General features: G+C 37.7%; 1 protein-coding gene across 3 annotated transcripts in view; it reads left to right on the top strand.

The window, feature by feature from the left end:
- The first annotated feature begins 7,471 nt into the window (after nucleotides 1-7,471).
- Nucleotides 7,472-18,749, top strand: part of ccdc92ba (coiled-coil domain containing 92Ba) — a 114,264-nt gene continuing 102,986 nt past the window's right edge. The window contains exons 1-4 of one of the 3 annotated variants that reach the window (XM_057839513.1): nucleotides 7,472-7,662; nucleotides 7,763-7,860; nucleotides 8,440-8,745; nucleotides 9,191-9,385. In XM_057839513.1, coding sequence (XP_057695496.1) covers nucleotides 9,253-9,385 — 133 coding nt within the window. In that variant the 5' untranslated portion in view covers nucleotides 7,472-7,662; nucleotides 7,763-7,860; nucleotides 8,440-8,745; nucleotides 9,191-9,252. Of the gene's footprint in view, nucleotides 7,861-8,439; nucleotides 8,746-9,190; nucleotides 9,386-18,749 lie in introns of all 3 variants that reach the window. The other 2 variants (XM_057839515.1, XM_057839514.1) reach the window with 2 other exon arrangements.

Below are 18,749 nucleotides of genomic sequence, written 5' to 3'. Positions count from 1 at the left end.
ATTATTTTAACATTTTTTCAAATTTATACATTTATACAAAAAAATACTGTGTACAAAATAATTATATACAAATTAATTAAATGTGACCTAAAATGTGAAGTTCACATATGGTATTTTCTTGAATTACTTGTTTCATATACATATGTATGTGTATGTATATATTAAAAAAGTATTATGGAAAAATCCCTTATTGTAAAAATACTTGCCCTGTAAAAAGTAACACGAGTGAAGGAAACCCACGGCTCTACAGCCGCATGTGGCTCTTAAACACTGCCCTAGTGGCTCCCTGGAGCTTTTTCGAAAAAAATTGAAAATGGAGAAAGATGGGGGAGGGAAATATATTTTTTGTTTTAATATGGTTTCTGTAGGAGGACAAACATGACACAAACCTTCTTCCAGTGTATTAATATTGTAATGAAGTTAAACTTGCGGCGCCATCATACAACAGAGTAGTCACATGGTGCGTCATTCTCTATACTCTGATGCATTGCAGGGAAAATAAATATTGTCATGAAGGCATGTATAGTATATGTATTATTATTATTATTATATTATAATGCATTATGTATTTGTAGCCAACTTAGTCATTTTGATTGTAGGCTAATATAGCTAATATGGATTGATAACATGTGTTGCCTTCATTTTTTAGCTCATATAAGACTTAATTTTTTGCAGCTCCAGACATATTTGTTCTTTTAGTCCGATAGGTATGGAGGACCAGGAGTGCAAAAATTCAATAAATAAATACACAATTAAATAAATAATTAAAAGTGTCATTAAAATGCTTTTATTTCAATATTTATTTATTTCACTATTTATTTCAATTTTTATTTATTTATTTCAATTTATATTTATTTATTTCAATTTGTATTTATTTATTTCAATTTGTATTTATTTATTTCAATGTATATTTATTTATTTCGATTTATATTTATTTCAATTTTTATTTATTTCAGTTTATATTTATTTCGATTTATATTTATTTCGATTTTTATTTATTTCAATTTACATTTATTTATTTCAAAATTTATTTCGATTTTTATTTATTTATTTCAATTTTTATTTATTTCTATTTTTATTCATTTATTTCCGTTTTTATTTATTTATTTCATCATTTATTTATTTATTTCAACTTTTATTTATTTCACTTTTTATTTATTTCATTCTTGCACTCTTGTTCCTCTGGAGGGTGCAACCATGAAATAATTTCATCTGTCACGTTTGCTCGTCAAAGTTTCTAACGTCTGATTGGTTGCTCAGCAAAGCAAGTCTTAACTAGTCGATCTCAGATAATAGATTGACGCCTGAGACGGTTCTTGTCTCGTGACGTTTCTGGCGCAATGCATTGTGGCTTTTCGTGTATTGCAGAACAACAACAAGCCCGCGACGTGATCCTTTGCTAAGCATCCATTCTGCGTGGTAATCGTTGAAAATGGTACACTCGTGTTGTGTGAAAGACTGCCATTCTATGTCCCATGATAGAAACGAATGCAAAAAGGATGGGATAGGTTTTTTTTTTTTAGCAATCCCGCCTGGAAGAGAAGATATGGAACTTAGATGAGTTGACCAAGAGGCTTCAATGGTTGCAGCGGTGAGAAGAAAGGCCATCACTTTTTATTCATCAACTGAAAACATGTCGGTCTGTTCCCTACATTTCCATAAAGGCAAGTAACTGGAAGTGTTAATGTTCTTCGGATGCTGATACTGACTGCATTTAAACGCTTATGGCGTGTGGTTGTGTTGTTTACTTTGGCTAACCACGCTAGTGTCGAAGAGAGGCTAACTGTGCATAAGCAACAGGCGTTCATCGTATGGTACTAGTACACAAAAAAACAGTTCAAAGGGAACAAAGTAAGGGTAGTAATGAAGATGTAACCGCACACAATGAATGATTATAAGTATGGGAGATGTTTTAGAAAAAAATGCGATATTTACCTCCCGCTTAGGCTACTGATATGCTTGACCAAGCACTCTGTGGAGGAGACTACAGATCTACTAAATCACCAGAAGAATCTTCTGCTTGTTTGTTATGCCTAATGATCAGTTAAACTTAAAAAAAAAAAAAAAAAAAAATCAATAAAAAGTCTGTTGCATACAAATCAGTGCCATATGAGGGCAGGTCCCACCATCCTTATGCCTGGGACACACATGTGTTCAGCCCACCAACGTGGACCACTCTTCTAGGCGAAGTAGGCGTGAGAAATTGAGGACGGAGGAAGACGTTGGTGAGCTACAGGAGGAGCCGTCAGCGCCCTTTAGATGCTCCTTCTGACCTTCATGCGCCTGCGTTTGGACCTGCCTACACTACACATTGCACATATATTCCATGTTTCCCGTAAGACTGGGTATTGAGTGTTCAGTGGCATGGTGCCCTTTTTACATGCTAACTTGAGACGAGCAATTGTTTGGCCCAACAGAGAAACACTCTATAAAACAATGCTTCACGAGTTTGTTGAGTTCTTCAGACGCAGAGTTGCAGTGATTATTGAGTTTTTTGAAATTGGTACAGAGAAACCATCAAATCTTAAGGCGCATGCGCAAATGTTTTCTAGTTACAAGCATAACTACACCATGAAATACCTAACTGGAATCACACCAAAGGGGGGAATTTTAATGTCAAAAGGTTGGGGTGGTCGCACAAGTGACAAACATATCACCTTGAGCAGTGCTTTTTTTAATAACGTTTTGCCCGGGGACATTGTCTTGACTGACAGAGGCTTTGATATTCAAGAACATGTGGGTATGTTATGTGCAGAGGTCAAACTCCCTGCGTTCACAAAAGGTCGCTGTCAGTTAGCTGGTAGAGATGTGGAGGAGACTAGGAAGAAAGCACATTTGAGGATCCATGTTGAACGGGTAATTGGTAATCTTTGCCAGAAGATCCAACAGGAACTATACCTATTAACTTGGTTCTGCCATGTGACGGCGAAGATTGCACATTGTTGGATAAGATTGTTTATGTATGCGATGCCCTTACAAACCTTTGCCCAACTGTTGTGTAGTTTGTACTGTTATAACATTTATTATGCTAACCGTTTCAGCCTTTCAAACTTAGCTGTTATTGATATTTTGTATTTTGTTGTGACTTGATTGTATTTAATAAAAAATATTAAGTCATCTTGAATCCTATTCTGTGTAAGTACAGCATGTGTCAATACTGTATTATATATATATATATATACAGTGCCTTGCAAAAGTATTCGGCCCCCTTGAATCTTGCAACCTTTCGCCACATTTCAGGCTTCAAACATAAAGATATGAAATTGAATTTTTTTGTCAAGAATCAACAACAAGTGGGACACAATCGTGAAGTGGAACAACATTTATTGGATAATTTAAACTTTTTTAACAAATAAAAAACTGAAAAGTGGGGCGTGCAATATTATTCGGCCCCTTTACTTTCAGTGCAGCAAACTCACTCCAGAAGTTCAGTGAGGATCTCTGAATGATCCAATGTTGTCCTAAATGACCGATGATGATAAATAGAACCCACCTGTGTGTAATCAAGTCTCCGTATAAATGCACCTGCTCTGTGATAGTCTCAGGGTTCTGTTTAAAGTGCAGTGAGCATTATGAAAACCAAGGAACACACCAGGCAGGTTCGAGATACTGTTGTGGAGAAGTTTAAAGCCGGATTTGGATACAAAAAGATTTCCCAAGCTTTAAACATCTCAAGGAGCACTGTGCAAGCCATCATATTGAAATGGAAGGAGCATCAGACCACTGCAAATCTACCAAGACCCGGCCGTCCTTCCAAACTTTCTTCTCAAACAAGGAGAAAACTGATCAGAGATGCAGCCAAGAGGCCCATGATCACTCTGGATGAACTGCAGAGATCTACAGCTGAGGTGGGAGAGTCTGTCCATAGGACAACAATCAGTCGTACACTGCACAAATCTGGCCTTTATGGAAGAGTGGCAAGAAGAAAGCCATTTCTCAAAGATATCCATAAAAAGTCTCGTTTAAAGTTTGCCACAAGCCACCTGGGAGACACACCAAACATGTGGAAGAAGGTGCTCTGGTCAGATGAAACCAAAATTGAACTTTTTGGCCACAATGCAAAACGATATGTTTGGCGTAAAAGCAACACAGCTCATCACCCTGAACACACAATCCCCACTGTCAAACGTGGTGGCAGCATCATGGTTTGGGCCTGCTTTTCTTCAGCAGGGACAGGGAAGATGGTTGAAATTGACGGGAAGATGGATGCAGCCAAATACAGGAACATTCTGGAAGAAAACCTGTTGGTATCTGCACAAGAGCTGAGACTGAGACGGAGATTTATCTTCCAACAGGACAATGATCCAAAACATAAAGCCAAATCTACAATGGAATGGTTCAAAAATAAACGTATCCAGGTGTTAGAATGGCCAAGTCAAAGTCCAGACCTGAATCCAATCGAGAATCTGTGGAAAGAGCTGAAGACTGCTGTTCACAAACACTCTCCATCCAACCTCACTGAGCTCGAGCTGTTTTGCAAGGAAGAATGGGCAAGAATGTCAGTCTCTCGATGTGCAAAACTGATAGAAACATACCCCAAGCGACTTGCAGCTGTAATTGGAGCAAAAGGTGGCGCTACAAAGTATTAACGCAAGGGGGCCGAATAATATTGCACGCCCCACTTTTCAGTTTTTTATTTGTTAAAAAAGTTTAAATTATCCAATAAATTTTGTTCCACTTCACGATTGTGTCCCACTTGTTGTTGATTCTTGACAAAAAATTAAAATTTTATATCTTTATGTTTGAAGCCTGAAATGTGGCGAAAGGTTGCAAGGTTCAAGGGGGCCGAATACTTTTGCAAGGCACTGTATACACACACACACACGCATAATAATGTTTATACAAAGGACGACAGTTAACTACTTTGGCCAGGCACTTTTAATGTTGCCAAATTGTCAGTTAAAACAAACTACCAACCACCACTAACTTAAGTGGAGCACAGAGAGCAGAACCAACACGTCTTTATCTGTTTCATGCGGTGTAGACCAACACAGGTTAAATAATAATGGGGCAGATCTCATTATCACACGCAACCATGTCATCTTTGGTCTCCAGACCACAGCAGAGGCACCATAACTGACAAATACCGATCTCTCGCTTCCTTTTCAAGCTTCTCCACATAAGGAGTCTTGTCGTTCTTCTGGCTTTTCCCCATTTTTATGTGACATTCGCGTGGCTGCTTACTCGCAAAATTGTCAACAAAACAAACGTGACCGGGGCGGATGTAGTCCAGGTCACTGAGATACACGAAAGATGGCGGCTCAGGTGGTCGTGATGACGTAGGTGACAACAACATAAGGTGGCAGTGTAGATCCGTACAATCTGAAAAATAATTGCTCCCTCAAAATCACAAAGACGACGAAGATTAGTAGCGTCACGAGCGTGGTCAGTGTAGCGGTAGTAGGCTTTGACGCATTTCGCGTGTTGTCCAAGCAAAACATACATATGTCCAAAATGTGCCCGGAGCTGCTCAGAGAAGCAGCAAATTTAATCGAGGACACTCTGAGGAGAACTCCACCAGCAGCCCATGGCGGAGTCCAGTCTGTGGCTTCTACATCGCGCAGGCCAGCGACATTAAACGGGCTGATGTCTGCATACGAGAAACTCTAGTATAACTCAGAAGTGGAACGGTCCTTGGATATTTACCAGATTTTATTATTATTTTTTTTTTTAATCAAGTTTTGAAATAAGGCTAAATGACAGAAATAACTAGCAGTTTTCTAAGTAGTTTAACTCTGAACTCTGACATAATTTTTACATGATAATGATTTAGTTTGGGTCTAGGGGTGCTCCAGTGTCTCTCTAAAGTGGACCCGTTATCGAATAGGTCACCGTTTTTTCCCCTATATATTTAACAAAGGGACTTGCGCTCTGAAGCCACGTCATTGCATTCTGAAGCCAGCGCATTGCATTACCGTAATGCACATAATGCAAACAATAATCCAAATGAGGGGCGGCTGGTTTGACTTCGTTTTTACGAGTGGAGGCTGGCTTGACCGCAGTTCTAAAACTATCGAAAACTCTTCGATCAACATCTTGATCTGACAGAGCCGAGATGATGCAAATAACGTTAATTAATTGCTCTGTTTTGTAGGACACGTACTCAGGGTCCAAATGTCCTGCTTTAATTTGTTCTGAGAAATCTACCATGTCCCAAGAGAGCTCATGCAAAATCTCAGATAATGCCGCCATGTTGAGAAGAAATAGGACGAAGCAATCGCTTATTACTCGACCAACTCAAACCCCGCCTAGTTCACGCCCGCCCACCGAGTTTGATGAGCCAGTGACAGATAAAATTATTTCATGCGGCCACACGGGGAACAAGAGTGCAAGAATGAAATAAATAAAAAGTGAAATAAATAAATGTTGAAATAAATAAATAAATGATGAAATAAATAAATAAAAATTGAAATAAATAAATAAATATTTAAATAAATGAATAAAAATTGAAATAAATAAATAAAAATTGAAATACATTTTGAAATAAATATAAAATGAAATCAATAAATATAAAATGAAATAAATAAAAATTGAAATAAATAAATAAAAGTTGAAATAAAAGAATAAAAGTTGAAATAAATAAATAAAAATCGAAATAAAATTTGAAATAAATAAATATAAATTGAAATAAATAAAAATTGAAATAAATAAATATAAATTGAAATCAATATAAATCGAAATAAATAAATAAAAATTGAAATAAATAAATATAAATTGAAATAAATAAATAAAAATTGAAATAAATATTGAAATAAATAAATAAATATTGAAATAGAAGCATTTTAATGACACTTTTAATTATTTATTTAATTGTGTATTTATTTATTGAATTTTTGCACTCCTGGTCCTCCATACAGTAGGGCTCAACATTTGAGTTGTCGTACCCTAGTTGATCGTTTCGTGTTGTTGTAATTCGTTTTAGATCCACTAGGTGGAAGTGCAATATTATTTAATTTTATATATTTGTCAGGTCACCAGTGTATGAGCTTTTTTTGTCCATGTATTTATGTTATAGGGAGCAACTTCCCACCCCACCCACCAAATTTTTGACAATGGCTATGAAAAGAATAGATCTAAAAAGAATTGACTTTGACAACTACAAACATGAAAACAAGAGAATGTATTTGGTTAGCCTAATTTACTTGTTCGTGGCTGTTATTCTTTTGTTGTTGTTGCTGAGAATTGAATTGAAACTGTGGGTAGTACCAATTAAATTGCCGTTCTTACATGTAACAAGGTGGAAAGTGAGGATGCCCAATTTTCCCACAGTCACAAACACATCATGCTTAATTGACTTTCACTCCTCCATCAGGCACTATAAATTAGCTCATGCGCAGCACCTGTGCATGAACAGGTGTTCGGCCATTCCTTACTACGCGGCGAAACGTCTACACAAGGCTCAGCGCGCTTGCGCAAGCATCCACACGCATGCGCACATCGGTTAGAAGCGGCGAGTACTCACTTTTTGTTTTTATTTAGTTATTTAGAACCTTTTCACTGCCTCAAAGATACTTTTTGCACGTATTACCCTCTCATACGTTTAACCATTGTGTTTTTTTGTGTTAGCTTTGAAACAGTTGACCACATTAGTCACGTAGCCTATTTAAACCGTCCTTATTTGATATAACTACATTTAAGTATTTTCTGCAGGCATTTTTTTTAGTACGTTACTCCTGTATGCATTTAAACAAAACAAGTTTAGAGCGCACGGTAGTACTTTGGGTGTCAAATTCGACTAATGTAGGACGTTTCGCCGATGTAGGAGATGGAGATTTTGGCAGAACGCTGGTTTGTTGCTTTTGCCCTTGAAGACGTGAGACCTGCTGAGAACCAGCTTTTGAGCAGAGCTGGCTGCGTGAGGTACTTTTACATTATTATTTTATTTTTTGTACACGATAAGGTTCAATGTTTGAACCTGATGTTGTTGTGAGCAGTGGCCACCTGGACTGACTGCTGCTTTGGGTGACTGCTGTTTAGTGAAGTTCCCTTTTAATTCACTTAAATCGGGTACGTTTTAAAGAATTTAACTGAAGTTGCAAATTTAGTAGTGTTCCTTTTTTTTTTTTTTTTTTTTTTTTGCCTTTTTCTTGGTTGGGGGTATTTTCGTTTGAGTTGTTCGCAGTGATTTTGTTTTCTTCAAAGATTCACACAAGCTTTTAGGAAGTTTTGAATAAAGAGCGTGTTTTATTATTGTTAAAATAAATTCGCAAAGATAAATAAATTGTTCTTTGATGCTATCACATCTTTTACTTGCTTAATTTTTGCCAGACCTGTGTTTTTATTTGTTACCAGGGGGCTTGCCTTGCCCGACACGGTTACATTGTGACATTTTGGCATGTTTGAATCCCACCAATCGGCTGCCATGTCGCATCAGTGGTACGATGTTTGTTCTCGCGAGATTTGATCACCGTTTCTCGTCTCCTCTCTCGCCAACCCTAGTCCACTCACTCAAAACGTCACCACCCCAGTTTACGACATCTGCTTCACTCCGTGGGTGAGCAAGAAGGATGTGGCGCGTATTTGCACGGAGATACGAACCTCAACGCTGGGTTTAGCTGCGTTTTTCAGTACCGAAGCAGGCTGCATGTTCGGTCCATATGTTCAGCATTTGAGCACTATACTCACTTTATAACTGCTTCACGCTAACTGGAGTCGCATGAAGGATGCTGCCTGCCAGATCTACACTGACTAGGCACAGCAAGTCTTTCATCCTCGTGGGTCTATTTTCTTAAGCTAAAAATAAAGGTAGGTAAAATCCAATCAAAAGCTGCATGGTGATTCTTCCATCCATGTGCATCCAAGGTTAATTTTCCTCTTAGAACCTGAGCTGGTGTTGACATCTTTAAAAGCACAACCATGCAATAGTGGTCAACTTCTATGGGAATTTAAGATTGGGAGTCTTGGAAATGGCGTTTCAATTACAGTTATGGGAATTGAGGGGAATTAAGTTGAAATTGGCTGTAAAAGCTTATACAACGTGTTGTGATACTGCATTTCATTACACCTGAGCAACAACATACTGTATCTCAAGCTTGCCTGTACTTCAAATTTTGCCTCGCAACACCAGATTGAGTTTGAAAGAAACTTTTTTTTTTTAATGGGGGAACCAGCATGTTAAGGTACCACTGTAGATATATGTGAATTTTCTTTAAATTTTGTTCTAATTTATTGCCATACATTACATGGAAAGTTCCCACTTCCTGGAATTTTGCAACTCAAGTCCCCCGCCTCACTGCGAGTGCAAACCAAACCATGGGCGAAGAGTACAACGTGGCTCGGCAGCTGGAGAGCGTAGAGAGGAGCGTGGTGTTCCTCAGGCAGGAGCATCTCACTTTGCTACACGGCCTCCATCTAGAGATCGTTTCCCTGCAGAGACGCTGCTCGGGTAAGTGTCTCATTAAAAATGTATGTGTATTATGATTCAGCAGGTTCACAGACACTGACCTCTTTCTACTAGAGAAAGTCAGATCTAAGTGCAATTACTATTCTATAAAGTATTACCCTTAGAAAATGCCTTTCCTTAAAAAAAATGCATCCTTTCCATAAATGTTCTTGTCATGTAAAATATATTGGCTGCCCTTAGTGGCAGTCCTATTTGTCCATTTGATGTGAATCAGTGCAAGACGGTGACAACACGGTGATGTCATGCTATGATTCCTGGAGATGACATCACTTTCCCTTAACCGCTAGTGGACCTATATTTCATTTGTTCTTGGATACCCTTACAATGCATACAAAGCTACCTTAACTTGAAATAACAATGTTAACCAAATCAAGCCTGTTTAAACCAAGCTTTTATATTCCTTTTTTTTTTTTTTTTATGTATATTGGCGTCTATAAATGGTCCCTTAACCGCTAGTGGACCTATATTTCATTTGTTCTTGGATACCCTTACAATGCATACAAAGCTACCTTAACTTGAAATAACAATGTTAACCAAATCAAGCCTGTTTAAACCAAGCTTTTATATTCCTTTTTTTTTTTTTATATATTGGCGTCTATAAATGGTCATATTTTGTACACATACAGTATAATGTATAGTAGGGTTATAGGATCAATGGAAAGTATATCCTTAATGTTTAATCCGTGCATCCTGTGGGTTTAGTAATCTAGTGTATATAAATGAGATGGGCCTGAGTGTGCGAAGGGATTGCTCGGCGCCAGTGCCAGCAGTTGTTAAGAAAACCCTCTCCTCCATCAGTTAGTTGTGCCAGTCTATAATTGTGCATGTGTGTGTTCTTTTTCTCTCTTCTGTGTCAGTGGGTTTTCCCATTGCTCTTGTATCTTATCACATGCTGTACAGATAAATCCTTTTTTTTTTTTTTTTTTTTTTTTTTTTTAAATCATTAACTCACTGGATGCCATTAACCCTAATTTTTTTTTTTTTTTTTTTAACTTGGGAGGGCTGGTAGTGATCATTCACATGATCTGTATTAAAATGAGCAGAATTGGATAAATCCCTCTCAATACTAATTTAGAAATGGTAAAAACAACTTGCTAGATAATCACTGTGTAAATTCCTGGGTCCATCCAAAATGAAAAAAAAACCTATCTAGTAGATTATCGAAGCTCAAAAGGGCAAAAGGCCATTAAATCTTCAGAGTTAAAATTAAATAAATAAAACATTTTGAAATACCAGTTTGATAAATGGCAGTGTATCAAATACTTGTTCTCCCCACTGTATGTAATATGGCCCCTAAATTGTAAAATAAGATATTATTACGAACAATCTTTTACAAATTCAGTGTTTTCGCTAAGTATTTTTTTAATTACATGTCTTATTCCACAATGGCCTTTTTTTTATTTCATAATGTCGTTTTTCAGCACAATCGCTTGGTCTCAGTCAATCAAACACCATAGACTTCATAATATACTGACGGGGCGGAGGGCCGATTAATAGGGGGCTTATCTCCGTCAAAGCTGGCCTAGTGGAAACACAAAGAGCTTTTTACATTAAATTCATGTGAATAAATGCTTAAATCCCACAATTCTTTATAGATATAGGCGTAAAACAGTTTCGATTCTTGCTTAAAAGCAAAAAACTGGGCAGTTATTAGAGGTGCACGATAATTATCGGTCCGATAATTATCGGTCTTATAGGAATATGACGTCATCCCAATAACTCCAGTAACATTATATATTATCGGGCATATTAATAATATTTTTGGCACGGTGTCGGATTGGGATGTGAGCGTTTGTTTCTACTCCTGTTTTGCCAGTATGCAGTTTTGTTAGTGTTCTACAGGCTGTATTTTTCCTTCAATGAGTTATAAACCTTATTATGGCAATTAGCAAATTTTTACATGTTTACAAGTTCTTAAGAGGCCTTTTGGTTATTGATAGGCCTGCTGTTCTATAATTCCCACGTTAAGAAAGTTGTTTCATGGACCAAGACGACAAAAGTCTCCTCTCCTGTTGCACTAAATGTTTTATCTGCTGACAAAGCACAATACACATTGAGTTTGTTTGTTTTAGATCAGTTCTCATTGTTCAGGGGAACACATCGTCAATGATGTTGACTGACTGATTGTGATTGACTCAAATTATGTTTATTTGAAAAAATTTAATATGGCCACTTTTTTGAAGTCAAAACTGTTCTTGTCTTTGTTTTGTTCATTATAATAATGTTCATGTCATCATGAAAATTCTGGTTTGGTCAAAGGCAAATCTATGCTGAATCAACCACTAGATTTTTGACCTACAGGTGTTTAAAAACTCAGGTAAATATACATTGAAAAATTATTGACATATTATCGGTTATCGTATCGGCCTTGGGGAGCAAGCAGTTATCGATATCGGTATCGGTGTAAAAAAAAAAAAAGGATATCGTGCACCCCTAGCAGTTATTTATTTTACGTAACTATGTCGAATGTGCTGCTAGTATTTAAGCCACTGTGGCGCCGTCTTATCACCACAAACAGCTTTTTACTTTAAAAATTCTTGTGAATAAATGCTTAAATCCCTGAATTCTTTATAGATATGGTCATAAAACTATCTTTATTCTTGGTTAAAAGCCAAAAAGAAAACGGGCAGTTAGCATTGTTGAATGTGCTGTTAGCACTAGCCCTGCCTTAGCACCACAAAGAGCTTTTTATGTTGAAAATTATTTTGAATAAATGCTTAAAAACCTGAATTATTTATACTGTAGATATGTAAAACAGTCTTTGTTAAAAGAGCAAAGAACCGGGCCGTTAGCATTTATTTTACATAAATTTGTCGAATGTGCTGCTAGTTTTTAAGCCACTGTGGCAGCAGCCTTACAACAAAGAGCTTTTTACGTTGAAAATTCTTATGAATAAATGCTTAAATTCCTGAATTCTTTATAGATATGAATGTAAAAGTCTTGAATCTTGGTTAAAAGCAAAAAACCGGGCAGTTAGCATTTATGTTACATTTTGCGAATTATGACACTAGTGGTTAATTTCTCCCGTTGATTTTTTTTTTTTCCCGCAACATTTCAAAATGCATGCATGGTACGAAAAATGTAATGATTACCTTGAATCCTCGAACAAATCACTCCCGAGACAATCCTCCCTGTTTGTATGCGGTACAGCTTTCGAACTTTTTCAACCTAAATACGGTGTTGGATCGCTGCATGTGTTGAATGACTGCGACCAATTGCGAATAACTGAAGCGGAGTGTGGGACGACCCCGTACTTGAAGGCGTGGCGCAGGGTCTGTGGAATGTGTAGCGTCAATATAATTATGAAGTCTATGCACACACATAAGACTGAGACAACACATCAAATAGCAGACCGCCAGGCGTACTGATATCTGTGCTATCATGCTGTTTCAGCGGACGGATAAGTACAAGTGACAGCAGGAGGAAACCTTGAAATATGCGCATTTTTTAAAAGTTTGTGTTCTGGGACATTCGTAAAATGGCTCTTACAACTCTTCTTGCTAAGCTAAATGATATTTTGATGTAAGTTTGTGTGGAACTGTCATTGGCGAATAACAAAATAATATTGTCCAATATTATGAGGTAGCTGATAAAATTGCCCATTAAAAACACTATAAAATGATAGTGGATAATATCTATCAGTTTTTCATAATTGGTTTTGGGTTAAAATGACTGTTGTCTTGCCTTCAAAGTGAATGTAGAAGCTTTTTCAAGTAGAAAAGAAAATTGTTTGTTTTGATTTGAAACCTATCTTGGTTTTGGGATTGATATTGCAGATGTAAAAAAAAGTCAAGGATTGCTTTCTGCCAGCTTGCTAATGTACTGTACGTCCTGAAGGACACTACGAGGTTGATTTGATGTCTGCTGTAGTGACGTGCATGAATATTGGCTTGCTCTTCTGGTAGAGACATGTACCTTTTTGTGTCCCTGGTACACATCTCATGTGTCTCCTTGTTATTAACCCCCCCACCCCATTTTAGGATTCTAGGTGATGCTTAGTAGAGGTGTGCATCGGCACTGCCCTCACGATTTGATTCGATTACGATTCGGAGGGCCACGATTCAATTCGATTCAGAGGGTCACGATTCGATTCGGTTCGATTCGGCAATGCATCGCGATGCCTTAAAGCATGGGATGCATTAAAATTCTAAAGCAAAGCTTATTTTTCGTGAATCATGAGGGAACACATTATTGGCTCTTGTGTCACTCCTGATTGAAGTCAAATGAAAATACTTTCAGATATATATATATTTGAAAAAAAAAAAAACAGATCACAGCATTTAATTGGTGCTTTGAGACCAGGGCTTTCTTTTTTTTTTTTTTTTTTTTTTAACACACAGTAGCAGCCTTTCACACAGTGCAACATTTGAACTCATGTGCAAAATCAATAATAACAGTCACTGTATTTTAGTCACAACGACCCATCAATAAAAATATTCAAGTAAATATTAAAGAAAACGACAAAGGAAATATTGTAGTGCAGCAGCATCTTTATCGCAATATCAATCCAGGGATAAGTTCAGTTGCAAACAAAACATCAATTAAATTGCAATGTAGAACAAAAGTAAAATGTAGGCCTAGCCCACTATGTATGTGCAATCAATTTAGAAATGCAATCAATAACTACCACATAACAATAAAAAATAATGAATTAAAATGAAGTGCAGCAGCAATATTAGCAGCCATAACAATCTGTTTCAACATGAGGAAATATCAGTTTTTTGCAATCGAGAGAGCAGAGAGATAGTAGAGGTTAGATCGGGCCTAAAAAATCCAGCCCGACCCGACACGGCCCGCTGGTATTGAAGCCCGACCCGGCTTGGAGTGACGCGAAAAAAAAAATCCAGCAGCAGCAATTTATTTTCATTTCTTCGAGTTGGCAGAAAAAACGCAAGTTTTCTTAATGTTTAAATAGTCTACATTTTTTAATGATCATTATAAAAGCATTTACACAACGAAATAGCGCTGGGAAAGTTTAATTAAAAAAAATTAAAAAAAACATGCGATTTTGCAGACACACAGAGGAGAGGATTCAAAAGGATCACATTTGTGTTGCCTTTGTGTGCAAATAAGTGTCTTTCATAACGAATCGCAAGCTCCACAGCAAAGAAGAAAAAGCTGCGGCGCCACTGCGTTTATGTGCATGCACAAGCAAATGCACAATACAGAGAGCATGCTCTCGGTTTTATCCTTTTTTTTAAATTTTTTTATTTTTTTAAAATAAATTATTAGTCCGGCGGCCCGACCCAACCCGAACATTTTGGGCCCGACCCGTTCGGGTTCGGGCACAAGATCTAACCTATAAGAGATAGGACATAACATAACAATGGCTGAAGCGGAGAAAGAGGAAGCGAGAAAGATTATTGATGCACCTAAGACATTGAAAGTAGACATCTGGAGACATTTTGGCTTCCACGAGGTTGGTGGGAAACTTGACCAGAGTTATGCAGTGTGTAAAAAATGAAACATGATAATAATAGAGATGTCCCGATCCGATATTTGGATCGGATCGGACTCCGATATGGGCAAAAAAATGCGCATCGGTATCAGATCGGAACACGGGAAAAATTCCGATCCAGACTTCCGATCCAGTTTTTTTTTTTTTTTTTCAATTCCGGTCCCGGTTTTCCAGCGCACCGATTTACATAATCCATTCCAGTTTTTGCTTCGGTTTCCCTAAAATCCGGTCCGCATTTTACGGTACACCTTCAACACACCACATTTACATTACCGTCTCCCAATTTACCGAGAGACTTTATCGGTAAAAATGTCAGCTGTGTGAGATCATTTCACCTTAAAGGACGACAAAGACGAAGAGGCAGAGAGCAACATATGCCACAATAAAGTCAAGCGTAGTGGTAAAGCTGTAATAAGTTTTAATGCAACCAACCTAATCAAGCATTTAGCGAAATACCACAAACAATATGAGGAGTATGTTAAGAAAACCGAAGACAGAAAGGTCCTACACAACGAACACTGGCAGAAACTTTTGCTATGCGTGACAAACTGGCGCTCGACAGTCCCAAAGCCCAGGGAATAACAAGGGAGTCATTGCCGAAGAATTCATTCTGGATGACGAGCCATTATCTCACGTAAGTAAAGACGCACCATCCAACACGCGATTCGGCCGCTGAAGATTCGAGAACGATTCACAAACATCCAAATTCCAATTATTGAAATATGTCAAGTAAAGCGGAACTAATACACAGCGCGGTCTTTGGGACGCAATGAGAAACTGACCGCATTGCGTCCCGAAAGTAAACATAACTTGTCTTAGACCCGGGTAATGCCAATGCTCAACTCACGGCTTTAGCTCAACTCATGCCGCTGGATAAAAAAACACAAGAATACCTGACTTCTGCTGACAGCTGCAACAAACTACGTCAACATCGTTTTACTGGAGATAATAGATATCCTAAGTATATAGAACCAGATGCTACACGACAGACTCGACTGCGTTAGCAACATTGAAGTATTGAAAACCAGATGCGTTAGTAAACAGCCGCCATCTTAAAGCAGAAGACTTCCCTAGTAGGCTGTTGTGAACCTTCCAAGCGAACCTAATATACTTTTTATCGAAAATACTCCTAAATCGGCAAAATCTTGACTTGAATCTATCTTCAAAACAGTTTTAAAACTTTCACATGTCGAAAGTAGACAGAAGGGAAATTATGGAATAATGGGAGCAATTTTAACAACTTTAACACTTGATTCGCAAAATTAAATGAATGTAGTTTAAAGCTGCTGATACAGAATGGGGACTTGAGTATTTTATTTACTGTTTTAAAATGTTAACTTGATACTGAAATAGTCGTTAATTTAAACCTGAGAGGCTTTTTATACAATTTTTGTAACTAATGCACGAAACATTAAAAGCATCTAATAGCTTGGGGGATTTGTGGGATTTTCCACTGAGGTTGTTGGTGTGTTTTGCTTTTTTAAGACAGTTTACAATACTATTTGCACGTTTTACTGACTGACTATGCCATTTCTGTTTATTTATAATGTTTTGTGTTTGTCACTGAATAAACAGGTCAGTTTCTTGTTACCAACCGTTGTGTGTTATTCAAACTCACCTAATTCAGCTGGCTAGTTGTTATCAAGGGTACTAAAACCTTTTTCAACATGAGTCTAACAACTAAGGAGGCTAAATAACTTTAAACTTTAACACATGCTCAGATAGTATCGGCCAGTATCGGTATTGAATCGGAAGTGCAAAACAATATCGGATCGGAAGTGCAAAAACCTGGATCGGGACATCCCTAATAATAATACAAATGGGGGAACCAAATCCGTTGCATCACCGGAATTGCGCTGGGAAGATTTTTTAACGTACTTATATATTTCAAAATGCGCTGAATCGATTCGGCTTGTTGCCCGAATCGAATCGTCCATGCCCCGCATCGGGATGCATCGATTATTGTTGACACCACTAATGCTCAGCTATTATTCAGTACAGACATTTCCCTGTAAAATGTGAGTTTTCACCGCTGGGTGTGGAGGACTGAAGGACAATAGTGTGACATTATTACAGCACAAAGTGGTGCATTACCCCAATAAACTGAACAATAAAGATTGCGAACACCCTTTTAGTTACAATACTAGCACATTTGGTACTAAAAAGCACAGCTGTACTGAAAGGTCATTTAGCTATACTCAAATTTGTCGATAAATCTGGCAATGGTGAACATTAAACTGTTAACAAAAAAAATATTTGAACAGTTCTATTATGAAACAGTCATTTCTTGTTCAGTGGGGATTCCCAGACTTGCTTGGCCCTTTGAGTAAGACACTGGATGATTAACTCATTTAGTGCCAAAGCAGTACACACACATGCATGAAAACTCATAGTACACATTTGATTTCTGTTTATTACAATGGGATGTGAAAGAATGAATAATGGCAGTGTGACAAATATTGCGATCAAAAGGAGACAAAACAAATTAACCTTAATTGATAGGGTCCAGCACCCCCACGACTCTAGTGATGTGGTTCAAATGATGAATGAATGCTGAACTTCTATACTCGTTGTTGAATTTAAAAAAAATATATATATATATATATATATACACAGTACTATAATTTTTGGACTATTAAGCACACACGGCTATAAGCCACACCTACTAAGTCCTCTTATTCGTTTACATATAAGCCCAGGGGGTGGGTGTTGGGGTGCTGAGGGTGCTGCAGTACCTCTTGGTGTTGCCATAGCCACTGCCATTGTGCATGACTTGTATGCAGGGCCGGCCCAGCCCATTTGGGGGCCCTGAGCAAAATAATGCCAAGGGGCCCATATTTTTTGCCCACCATTTCCTTACAGTGTACCGTGAAACCCATACATGCAATCCAACCCATACGTCCATATTTTGTATATTAATCAGATTTTTAGTTTCTCTGCTCCAGAAGGATAAATTCTTTTCGACATATTCATTCATCTATTTTTCAAGCAAGTTTGAGCACCAGTCATCGCAAAGCAGGTTCAACGTCACTCCCCAGGTTGCCAGATTGTAATGACAAGAAAATGGATGTTTGCGTAGATAAACGGCAATGCGTGCCACATTATTCACGATGCTCTATTAACAACGTACAAAATGAGGTTGCCAGATTGGGGGCCCCCCAGTGGTCAGGGGCCCTAAGCAGCTGCACAGTCTGCGTACAGGCTGGGCCGGCCTTGCTGTATGGAGAAAATGCACGCTCATGACCAATTTGGACCGAAACTACTGCTTTTGAATGGGGAAAAAATGAAAGATCCTCAGCACCCCCTGCTGTGAGTGACTTCCAGCACCCCTGTATAAACCAGACACTGTATAAGCAGCAGATATATTTGCATAAAAAACATGCAGCTCATTAACCTGTAAAAATTCATATACAGTGATACCTCTACATACGAAATTAATTTGTTCCAGGACCTCGTTTGTAAGTTGAAATGGTCGTTTGTCGCACAGGATTTTCCCATGAGAATACATAATTGCATTAATTCGTTCCACAGCCCGAAAACCTACACTCCTTAATCCTTAATAAATACTACTAGTACTACAGCAATTACACAGAGCAAAGCAAATTATAAATAAAAATTGGAATAATGTAATAATACCTGTAATAATGTAACGAATCGGGTTCGAATGGGGCGAATGTGTTTTTGTGGTGTACCTGAATTCATTGTGTTGCTGACTTGACAGAGTGAGCCCGAGTGAGATGGGACTTTATACTTTCACTTTGTTTACTTTGTTCAGCTGTGAGGGACAGTAGGTTGATAGAATAAATGATTAAAAACCTGGCGATGTTTCCACAATAATTGTCACCTTAACTTATAAAGAGGCCCGTCGAGATTAGACATTCTACAGCG

This window comes from Corythoichthys intestinalis, chromosome 6, assembly GCF_030265065.1.
Source record: "Corythoichthys intestinalis isolate RoL2023-P3 chromosome 6, ASM3026506v1, whole genome shotgun sequence".
In the NCBI taxonomy this organism is placed as follows: domain Eukaryota; kingdom Metazoa; phylum Chordata; class Actinopteri; order Syngnathiformes; family Syngnathidae; genus Corythoichthys; species Corythoichthys intestinalis.
This window is presented reverse-complemented; position numbering and strand designations above follow the sequence as displayed.